Source organism: Colobus angolensis, unplaced genomic scaffold (genome assembly GCF_000951035.1).
Source record: "Colobus angolensis palliatus isolate OR3802 unplaced genomic scaffold, Cang.pa_1.0 Scaffold25, whole genome shotgun sequence".
Classification (NCBI taxonomy): Eukaryota; Metazoa; Chordata; class Mammalia; order Primates; family Cercopithecidae; genus Colobus; species Colobus angolensis.
In genome coordinates, this window is record NW_012115710.1 from 4,416,099 (window position 1) to 4,427,478 (window position 11,380).

The 11,380-nt window shown below is 53.8% G+C and overlaps 1 protein-coding gene across 1 annotated transcript in view; it reads left to right on the plus strand.

Annotated features, from left to right (window-relative positions):
* The window catches only part of NOSIP (nitric oxide synthase interacting protein), a 35,317-nt gene extending 25,755 nt beyond the window's left edge, over positions 1 to 9,562 (plus strand). The window contains exons 2-9 of the mRNA XM_011946365.1: positions 4,599 to 4,669; positions 5,229 to 5,334; positions 6,303 to 6,384; positions 8,038 to 8,197; positions 8,294 to 8,412; positions 8,542 to 8,729; positions 8,853 to 8,961; positions 9,455 to 9,562. Of these exons, the coding sequence (XP_011801755.1) occupies positions 4,600 to 4,669; positions 5,229 to 5,334; positions 6,303 to 6,384; positions 8,038 to 8,197; positions 8,294 to 8,412; positions 8,542 to 8,729; positions 8,853 to 8,961; positions 9,455 to 9,526 (906 nt within the window). The 5' untranslated portion in view covers position 4,599 and the 3' untranslated portion in view covers positions 9,527 to 9,562. The remainder of the gene's footprint in view (positions 1 to 4,598; positions 4,670 to 5,228; positions 5,335 to 6,302; positions 6,385 to 8,037; positions 8,198 to 8,293; positions 8,413 to 8,541; positions 8,730 to 8,852; positions 8,962 to 9,454) is intronic.
* The last annotated feature ends 1,818 nt before the right edge of the window (positions 9,563 to 11,380 follow it).

Consider the following 11,380-nt stretch of genomic DNA (forward strand, 5'->3'; position numbering starts at 1 on the left):
ATTCTCCTGCCTCAGCCTCCTGAGTAGCTGGGACTCTACAGGCACCTGCCACCACACCCGGCTAATTTTCTGTATTTTTTAGTGGAGACAGGGTTTCAATGAGTTGCCCAGGATGGTCTCAATCTCCTGACCTCATGATCCACCTGCCTCGGCCTCCCAAAGTGCTGGGATTACAGGTGTGAGCCACTGCGCCCACCTTATATATTTTTTTTGTAGAGATGGGGTCTCAATATGTTCCCCGGGCTAGTCTTGAACTCCTGAGCTCAAGTGATCTTCCAGCTTCAGCCTCCTGAAGTGCTGAGATTATAGCCAAAGAAATTGGCTGGGCGTGCACCACGGTGCCCAGCCAATTTCTTTTTATAACATGTACCAAGAAGTACAGAAAGCATAACTGTCTAACCCAGCGAGTTTCAGAGCAAACACACCCATGTAACCAGCACCCAGATCAAGAAACATTCCCAGCCTCCCAGAGGCTACCTGTGCCCCTCCCAGTCACCCCACCTTCCGCCTCCCAAAGGCACCTGACTTTTTTGTTGTTGTTTTTTTAAGACAGGGGCTCACTCAGACTCCCAGGCTGGCGTGCAACGGCCCAATCATGGCTCACTGCAGCCTTGACCTCCCTGGGCTCAGGTGATCCATCTCAGGCTCCCAATTAGCTGCGACTACAGGCGTGTACCACCATGCCCAGCTAATTTTTCTATGTTTCATAGTGACAAGGGTTTGCTGTGTTGCTGAGGCGGGTCTCAAACTCCTGGGCTCAAATGATCCTCCTGCCTTGGCCTCCCCAAGTGCTTGTATTTCAGGTGCGAACCACCACACCCACCCACACATAACTTCTAATGTCATAATTACTTTGTGAGTTTGTGAACTTTACATGAATGGGACCACACAGTACGTTTTCTTTTGCATGTCTGGTGTCTGGCCTGCACGGCGTCTGTGAGATTCAGCTATACTACGGGTATGACAGTAGGCTGTTGTGTCTGATTGCTGGGCGTTTCCATTATGTGACTGTGGCCCAGTTTCTTTATCTACTCTGTGCTGACAGGGGTGGGGTAGTTTCTAGTTTATGAGCCATTGAGAATAGGGCAGTATATGTGTCTTGTAAACAGGAGTACCCTTCTGTTAGGTGTATATGTGGGAGAGGAATTGCTGGCTTATAGGATTGGCATATGCCTGGCTTCAGTAGATATTGACAGTTGCTTTCCAAAGTGGTTGTGCTTGTCTGCATTCCCCCAGCAGTGCATGAGGGTTCTCGTAGCTCCGTGTCCTTGCCTGCACCCCTCTGTCTAATTGCAGCCCTTGTGGTGTGTGGGGGGAGGTACCTCAGTGAAGTTTTGTTTTGTTTTGTTTTGTTTGAGATGGAGTCTCGCTCTGTCCCCCAGGCTAGAGTGCAGTGGTGCGATCTTGGCTCACTGCAACCTCCGCCTCCCGAGTTCAGGTGATTCTCATGCCTCAGCCTCCCCAGTAGCTGGGATTACAGGCGCGCACCACCACGCCTGGCTAACTTTTTGTATTTTTAGTCGAGATGGGGTTTCGCCATGTTGGCCAGGTTGGTCTCAAACTCCTGACCTCAAGTGATCTGCCTGCCTCAGCCTCCAAAGTGCTGGGATTACAGGTGTGAGCCACTGCGCTCAGCCCTCAGTGAAGTTTTAATGTGCGTTTCCCTGGTGACTATATTAGTTTCCTATCATTGTTGTAACAAATTACTACTAATTTAGTGTTGCAGTATCACACCTCATGGAGCCTCTGGTGTACTTGTGAGAGAATGAGAATGAGAAAGGCAAATAATGTCTTAGTATTATTAAGATAACAGTTTTGACCTTGCAGACTCCCTAGAAATGTGTTGGGGGACCACTGGGTCCTGGGACTCACACTTTGAGAACCGCTGCTAGACGAATATTGGACTCTTAGAGCCTAGGAACGATGGGAAATGTTTAAAAGGATTTCCTATCCATATTTTTTTTTCTTGCAGAGATATGTAACAGGGTGATCACTAAAGCAAGTATTTTCAGGCCAGGTGCAGTGCCTCACACCTGTAAGCCCAGCACTTTGGGAGGCCAAGGCAGGTGGATCACCTGAGGTCAGGAGTTCAAGACCAGCCTGGCCAACATGGTGAAACCCCATTTTTGCTAAAAATACAAAAAATTAGCCAGGTGTGGTGGCGTGTACCTGTAATCCCAGCAACTTAGGAGGCTGAGGCAGGAGAACTGCTTGAACCCAAGAGGCGGAGGTTGCAGTGAGTTGAGATCACTCCATTGCACTCCAGCTTGGGCAACAAGAGCAAAAGTCCATCTCAAAACAAAAGAATTTCCAAGCACAAAAGATAGAATGTGCCAGGCGCGGTGGCTCACACCTATAATCCCAACATTTTGGGAGGCCAGGAGTTCACTTGAGTCCAGGAGTTTGAGGCCAACCTGGGCAACATGGCAAAACCCCATCTCTACTAAAAATACAAAAATTAGTTGGGCGTGGTGGCACATGCCTGTAGTCCCAGCTACTCGGGAGGCTGAAGCAGGAGAATCACTTGAGCCCAGGAGGTCAAGGCTGCAGTGAGCTGTGATCGTACCACTGCACTCCAGCCTGGACAACAGAGCGGGTCCCTGTCTCAAAAAAAAAAAAAAAAAAAAAAAAAGATGCTAGATTAAAAATGGGTGGCAGAGAGGGAAGTGGAACAGAAATACAAGTTCAAAGAGAAAAACAGGACATGTACAATTTTTTGCTGTTGAAGCAGAGCTTTTTCTTGCATTTTTCAAATGGTCTCAAATCATTACAGTGTTGAGATTCCATTTAGCTACACATTTACATTGCCGGAAATTGTATCCTTTGCAACTGTTTCAGCTTGGGAGAATTTTTAGGTGGCAACTTAGAAATGAGTGAGACTAGTATATAATGTTACTAGTTCCTTCCTTCCTCCCTCCCTCCCTCCCTCCCTTCCTTCCTTCCTTTCTTTTCTCTTCTCATCTCTTTTCTTTCTCTTTCTTTCTTTGTCTCGCTGTGTCACCAGGCTGGAGTGCAGTGGTGCAATCTCAGCTCGCTGCAACCTGCACCTCCTGGGTTCAAGCGATTCTCCTGCCTCAGCCTCCCGAATAGCTGGGATTACAGGCGTGTGCTACCATGCCCAGCTAATTTTTGTATTTTTAGTAGAGACAGGGTTTCACCATGTTGGTCAGGATGATCTTGATCTCTTGGCCTCGTGATCTGCCCCCACCTCGGCTTCCCAAAGTGTTGGGATTACAGGTGTCAGCCACTGCACCCGGCCATCAACTTATTTCTTTTTAAATTTAATAGAGATGGATCTTGCTGTGTTGCCTAGGCTCATCTCTATCTTGTGGACTCAAGCAGTCCTCTTGCTTCGGCCTCCCAAAATTTTGGGATTACAGGCGTGAGCCCTGAGCCTGGCTCTGAATCCTTTTAAGGGATAAAAAAGCATGCAGGGGCCAGGCACAGTGGCTCACGCCTGTAAATCCCAGCACTTTGGGAGACTGAGGCGGGTGGATCATCTGAGGTCAGGAGTTCAAGACCAGCCTGGCCAACAGGGTGAAACCCCATCTCTACTAAAAATACAAAAAAATTAGCCAGGTGTGGTGGCAGGCACCTGTAATCCCGAGGCTGAGGCAGGAGAATCGCTTGAACTTGGGAGGCGGAGGTTTCAGTGAGCCAAGACCATGCCATTGCACTCCAGTCTGGGCAACATGAGCGAAACTTCGTCTCAAAAAAAGGGGGGGGGGTTAATTTTATGGTATGTGAATTATGTCTCAATAAAGTCTTTTAAAAGGGTGGGGCTTGCACTCAAGTATGGGGAATGATCAAAGGTATCAAAGTAGGGTGGCAAAATGTTGACAGCTGCTGGATCCCAGGACATGGGTACATGGGGGTTCCTGACACTATTCTGGTTTTGTATGTGTTTGAAAACTTACAGAATAAAAAAGTTTTGCTTTTTGAATTGAGCTCCAGGATTCTGGGGTCTTCTCTTCCTCCTTTACCCGCAGTGGGAGTGGAGGTAGCTCTTCCCCTAGACACAGAGCCCTACTCTGACCTGCCCTCTGATTGGTCGATCTGAGATATAATCACAGACGCTAGATCCAATCGCTAGTGGACTGGCAGGCAGTGATTGGGTCAAGCCTTGGCTAAGTGCCAAGCCTTGAGCCAATCACTGGGCTGGTCCACGCCTTGGCCTCAGTCAGAGCCTACAGATACCAGAGGGGAAGGGAAGGTGGAGTGGATTCATCAATAGTGGCCCCGTTGGTGTTTTTTTTTTTTTTTTTTCCGCCCCTATTAAATGGCACAGCCACCACCCCAGCTAATCGGAAGTAGTAGGTAGAATTTGAACCCTGGTTCCCCACCCTCTTCCTTCCAACCAAAGAATTCTGTTGGTAAAGGTGCTAGTTTCCTATATAAATGAGTCTAGGTGAGTCTGGAAGGGGGACTTCCAGGAGGCGGCCTGGCGACCACGTGCCCTCCCTCTCCTCCACCTCACCCCGCTTCTCCACCTCCGCTTTCCCATCGAGGGGGCAGGTCAGCTCTGAGGGCTGTAGAGGTCTTCCCTGTGCTGCCTGCCTCCGGTCACCACAGCCCTGCCACTGTCCCTTCCTCCCTAGGATGACACGGCACGGCAAGAACTGCACCGCGGGGGCCGTCTACACCTACCATGAGAAGAAGAAGGACACAGGTGCAGGGCTAGGGCAGGGCGGGGCATGGTTGTGTCTTGGAGTCACCATCTCCCCTCGTGCCGGATGTCTCTCTCCCGCCCCCGACATACACTGATGGCCATGACCATGTAAACAACAGCCGGGTGATCCCACGCCCCCATGTGGCCTGGCACTGTGTTCCCTGCCTTCTGCGCGTGAACTCACTCCTCCCAGCAGAGTGTCAGGGATGGCGCTGTTGTTACCCCATGTTCCAGAGGAAGAAACTGAGGCCCAAAGAGGGACAGGCACTGGAGCTTGGTCACAGCCAGAAGGGTGGAGGGGAGTCAGCCGTCAGCCCCTCCACTGAGCTGCCACTCAGTGACCAGGCCTGTTTGCCTCTCACCATCCAGGGTTGACACCTCCCTGTGGGTTCAGCCCATGGCCCCAGCACACAGACAGCGGCTCCCAACTGCCTGTTTCTCTCTGAGTCCCCCACCCCCACCACCACGTTGTCTCTCTGCCTCTCTCTCTGGGGCTTTGGAGACGGGCATATCTCCCGTCGCTCTGCCCCTCCATCACTCTGCCCATCTCTGACCCCAGCGGCCTCAGGCTATGGGACCCAGAACATTCGACTGAGCCGGGATGCCGTGAAGGACTTCGACTGCTGTTGTCTGTCCCTGCAGCCTTGCCACGATCCTGTTGTCACGTGAGCTGGGAACAGGGATGGGTGGGTCTGGGTGGGGAGGGCAAGGGAACCGCCAGGAGGAGGCTGTGTATGTGGGCCTGGCCACCTGCACAGCCAGGGAACCCTGGACGAGCAGTTTATCCTCAGAGCCTCTGTTTTCTTACCTGGGACATGGGCATGATCCTAGTGTCTGTTTCATAATGTGGAACAGATGGAAAGGAACATGTTCCTAATGGGGTGCAGGGCTGTTAGAGCACTGCTGAGGCCATCAGAGCAGCTCACCTTCGGACGCTTCCCATGACCTGCCTGTGATGGCAGGATAAAGGCTTAACAGGTGCTGAGTCCAGGCACTAAATATGTGCTCAATTAGTGGTATATTTTGTAGAAGACAGTAATGATCAGGGCCCCCAAGGCCACCTTCAGTTTCTTTTTTTCTTTCTTTCTTTTTTTTTTTTTTTGAGACAGAGTCTTTACTTTGTTGTCCAGGCTGGAGTGCAATGAGGAGATCTTGGCTCACTGATCTCCCAGGCTCAGGTGATCCTCCTGCCTCAGCCCCCTGAGTAGCTGGAACCACAGGTGTGCACTACCACACCTGGCTTTTTTGTTTGTTTTTTGTAGAGAGGGCAGCTCACTTTGTTGCCCAGGCTGGTCTCGAACTCCTGGCTGCAACAATATGTGGCACACATTGTTGCTGCGAGAATTAAGCACTTTCCCTGCAACTCTATTGGGAGAGGACCGCTGGAAGCTCAAATCTGGTCTCTACTAGATTCTGCCCCATGTGCTTTCTTCCTTTGCTGATTTTAGTCTGCATCCTTTCACTGCAGTGAACTATCACCATGAGTATAACAGCTTTGCTGAGTTCTGTGAATTCTAGCAAATAATTGAACTTGGGGCTGATCCTGATGGCTCCTGCCTGTAATCCCAGCACTTCAGGAGGCCGAGGCGGGAGGATCACTTTCTTTCTTTCTCATTGCACCCTGTCTTTGCAGCCCAGATGGCTACCTGTATGAGCGTGAGGCCATCCTGGAGTACATTCTGCACCAGAAGAAGGAGATCGCCCGGCAGATGAAGGTGATGGGGATGGGGAGAAGGAGGCACAGGCAGGCAGGAGCTTTTGAGTCCGAGCTCACAGGCAGAGCCACTTGGAGCCCTCCAATCTCAGTTCCCTCTGCCTGGTACACTGTTCCCCTCCTGCTTCCAGCCAAATCCTCCTCACCGATTTCAGCCCGGGTGCTGCCTCCTCTGAGCTCCTGCTAGTCCCCTGGATCTGCCCCAGTCACCTCTTCTCTCAGCACTTGGCATAGTTGTAAACTCTACATGTGGCTATCTGACACATGCCCACTTTCCCTTCTGAACTTTGAGTTTTCCCCCCTGTGGCTTAGGTCCTTAGTAAAGATGTGCTAAATGGGCCGGCGGTGGTGGCTCACACCTGTAATCCCAGCACTTTGGGAGGCCGAGGCAGGCGGATCACTTGAGGTCAGGAGTTAGAGGTCAGCCTGGCCAACATGGTGAAACCCTGTCTCTACTAAAAATACAAAAAAAAAAAAAGCTAGCTGGGCATGGCGGGTGCCTGTAATCCCAGCTACTCAGGAAGCTGAGGCAGGAGAATCGCTTGAACCCGTGAGGTAGAGGTTGCAGTGAGCTGAGATGGCACCACTGCACTTCAGCCTGGGCAACAAAGCGAGATTCTGTTTAAAAAAAAAAAAAAAAGATGTGCTAAATGAATCGACATCACCTCATTTTTCTGGGCCTCAGTTTCATTGTCTGTAAAATGAGCTGACAGGGCCACATCAGAGGACAGAGCAGGGAACCTGGGAGGTCCGGGCAGATGAGCATTCTCAAGGCATTTTCCTGGGAACCCGGCCTGGCCTTCCATGGACAAAGCCATTTGATGGGTAGGAGGGGCCCTGTTCATCCCCGTTTGAGGCACAGTGGGTCTGTCCCCCTCTTCCCCTGCCTGTTTGTTGGCACTGAGGAAACACTACAGGTCACGTGCTTATTGGGCTTTTTGTCCTGAGCAAGTGGCTCCCCCGTGCCCATGTCCTCCACACAGCCTGGTGGTCATGTCGGAGGCCCTCCTGAGCATCCGTCACTGTCACTGTTTTCTCCTCACTCAGCTGGGTGGCCCAGGGTGGTCTCGAACTGCAGCACCGCCCAGGCACCTGCTGTGCGCCAGGCAGGGCTGAGCTCAGGACGTGGCTTCACTCCTCCCGTCCTCACTCCCTGCCTGTCTGTAGACATGGGCTCCTCAGCATTCCCTCAGACCTGGAGTCTACATCCCCCGTCCCAAACACAGTCTGGGGCATGCACTGTATGGTAAACCTAATTGGCCAGCAGGTGACATTAATTAAACGCTTAGCTGAGTGCCAGGTGACGCTCTCCATGCTTTAAACACTCACCTTCTGTAACCTTCAGTGAGCTGCCGAGGTGGGTCACCACTGTTAGCCTGTTTTACAGATGAAGAAACTGAGGCCAGGAGAGGTCATAGTGCTCACTCAGGCCACAGAGTGACATAGATGGGCTTTGAGTCTGGCGCTCTGGCTATACAACGCAGTAAGGTTCACACCCGCCCAGGCAGTTACCACCCTCTGCCAGATACTGCCTCCACTGTGTGGGCCCCAGTTTACCTACCTGTGAAATGAGAGGAAGATACCTCCAAACCCCCAGAGTGGTCCAAACCCACCCTCACGGGCAGATGCTCAGCCTACTTTCCGCCCCCCGCAGGCCTACGAGAAGCAGCGGGGCACCCGGCGGGAGGAGCAGAAGGAGCTTCAGCGGGCGGCCTCGCAGGACCATGTGCGGGGCTTCCTGGAGAAGGAGTCGGCCATCGTCAGCCGGCCTCTCAACCCTTTCACAGCCAAGGCCCTCTCGGGCACCAGCCCAGGTGACTCAGAGTGCGCTTGTGGTGGGTTGGGGGGCGGGGCGCCGCGGGCTGGGCGGGCCCAGGGGGCGGCATCTGAGTCCCTTTCTTCCCCCACAGATGATGCCCAACCTGGGCCCAGTGTGGGTCCTCCAAGTAAGGACAAGGACAAAGTGCTGCCCAGCTTCTGGATCCCGTCACTGACGCCCGAAGCCAAGGCCACCAAGCTGGAGAAGCCGGTGAGCCCCCACAGCGCCCCCGCACGCACTGTGCCATGGCGCCAGGGTCCCCCAGCGTCCTTCTCACGCACAGGGACCACCCGCTCTCCACCTGCGCCAGCTGAGCCTGCCTCTCTCTGCCCCTTGCAGTCCCGCACGGTGACCTGCCCCATGTCGGGGAAGCCCCTGCGCATGTCAGACCTGACGCCCGTGCACTTCACACCACTCGACAGCTCCGTGGACCGCGTGGGGCTCATCACGCGCAGCGAGCGCTACGTGTGCGCCGTGACCCGCGACAGCCTGAGCAACGCCACCCCCTGCGCTGTGCTGCGGCCCTCGTGAGTCACCTAGGAGGGGAGGGAAGGGACCACCTGGGAACCTGCGGGGCGGGCCGGCTTTGGGGCCGGTAGGTCTCCAGGACGGCCTCTGATCCGAGTCTCCCACCTTCGCCCTCACCGCAGTGGGGCTGTGGTCACCCTCGAATGCGTGGAGAAGCTGATTCGGAAGGATATGGTGGACCCTGTGACTGGAGACAAACTCACAGACCGCGACATCATCGTGCTGCAGCGGGTGAGAGTCCCACCCCTGCCCTTCCCGCAGCACTCCAAGGCCCCGCCCCTCCCGTTCACCCCCTCCAAGGCCTCGTCCCCTCCCTCTTCCCCCAACTCTCCAAGGCCCCGCCTTCTTCTCTGCTCTGTAAGGCCCCCCTCGCTTTCCTACTGCTCTCCCGGGCCCCGCCTCCTCCTTCCTTTTCCAAGGCCCCGTCCCTGCGCTATTTTTTAAGGCCGCGCCCCTCCCCTGCCGCCATCCCTCCAAGGCTCCACCCCTCTCCTTCACAGGTCCCCTCCCAAGGCCCCTCCCTGCCACTCTCTACCCTCTTCTCTGTGCCCTGCGCCCTGTCCATCCATGCCCACTGCGGTCGCCTCGCCCCCTCCCCAACTCCTACTCCTTAGCCAGCAACCCGCTTCACCTTGACCCGCTTAGGAATCCCCACTATCACCTGGAGCCCCACCGGTCACCCCCGGGCCGGCCTCCACCTCGCCCTTCTCTCTACCTCCCCCAGGGCGGTACCGGCTTCGCGGGCTCCGGAGTAAAGCTGCAAGCAGAGAAATCACGGCCAGTGATGCAGGCCTGAGTGTATGCGGGAGACCAAATAAACCGGCTTGGGTGCTCAAGGACGTGGCACCTTCATTCGCGGCGTGGGTGCCCGGGGGACAGGGCAGGCGAGGATGCCAGGCCGTGCAAACAGCGCTCCTACAGCCCACGCTGGAGTTTGAAAGAGCGGGCTAAGCATTTTGAATGTGGTCTCACATTAAGAACAGAATCTGGCCAGGCACGGTGGCTCACGCCTGTAATCCCAGAACTTTGGGAGGCCGAGGCCAGCGTATCACTTGAGGTCAGGAGTTGAGACCAGCCTGGCCAACATGGTGAAACTCTGTCTCTATTAAAAATACAAAAAATAGCCGGGCATGGTGGTGTGCGCCTGTAATCCCAGCTACTCAAGAGGCTGAGGCAGGAGAATCGCTTGAACCCAGGAGGCGGAGCTTGCAGTGAGCCAAGATCGCACCACTGCACTCCAGCCTGGGCAACAGAGCGAGACTCCATCTCAAAAGAAGAAGAAAAAAGAAAAAAACCTGAATAGAACACAAATGCACAGCATTAAAATTGGTTGAGTGGCCGGAAGTCCAAGTCTAAGCCAAGACCTGTGAGTGCGCCACTTTAATGAGCTACATAGAAATTCCTCGAGTTCTTTGTTAGGGTTCCCGGAGTTTTGGCAGATTTGAAGAACAGGAAATGCCCTGGAGCTTGTCTTCCGGGCTGCAGTGTGATTAGACCCACAAAGGAAGTGCAGTTCTGTGAGAAAGTGCTGCGCAGCACCCAGACTAGGAAAGGCGGTCAGGAGCACCATGCCCCCACCTGTGGCTGCCTGAGGGGGGAAGGAAGAGGAAACCGGGGGTGCAAAGGCCCAGGAGCAGCAATGCACTTTGCAGATTTAAGGAGCAGAGGGCGTGCGGGGGAAAGTGAGGGAGCCAGGGCAGAGCGGGGACCAGGAACCAGCCCTGTGATGTCAGACTTGACTGGGAATGTAGGGGCTGCCCTTAAGGCCTTTTGTTTAATAACCATCGAGTCACAAAAGCAGCTGCTGGGCAGTGTGAAAAACAGCATGGAGACAAGCAAAGATTAAAATAAAGACAGGGCAGGTGTGGTGACTCAGGCCTATAGTCCCAGCACGGTGGATCACGAGGTCAGGAGTTTGAGACCAGCCTGGCCAACACGGTGAAACCTCCGTCTCCACTAAAAATACAAAAATTAGCCGGGCGTGGTGGCAGGTGCGAGTCCCAGCTACTCGGGAGGCTGGGGCGGGAGAACTGCTTGAACCGGGAAGGCAGAGGTTGCAGTGAGCTGAGATCACACCAGTGCACTCCAGCCTGAGCGACAGACTCCATCTCAAAAAACAATAACAACAGCAAAACCAAGAAGGACAGCACTCCTGGCTCACAGAGTGATGCCACCTGGGTTCTGTCATTCCTTGTCTTTATGTAAGAGTACACATAAGGTTTCAACCAAAGTAAGATTGCAGTGCACGCACCATCCTGTTCAGTGACTAATACTTTTCCACTCCCCAGGCTGGAGTGCAATGGCACGATCAGGAAGGCACAACTTGAGCAAAGTCACACGTGCTTGAGGGAGTGACAGAAACCAGGTTCCCCCAAGAGCCAGTTGCCTCTGAGACCCCCCAGACTTTGTCCTGGACTTCCCCCATCCTTCATGCCCCTCCCTCCCCTAGAGACCCACTGGCCTCTCCACCTCCACAAGCTCTCATCCCATGCCTCCATACCCAGAGTTCCATGTCACGCCCTTTCCTTCAGCATCCTTAATCTAATCCTTGTCCTCTTTCCCAAGACCTCTCAACCACCCGAGTCCTTCCAGCTTTCTCAGCCCTCTAAGACCCCCCATCTTGTCCACATGTTGAACAGATCACCCTTGC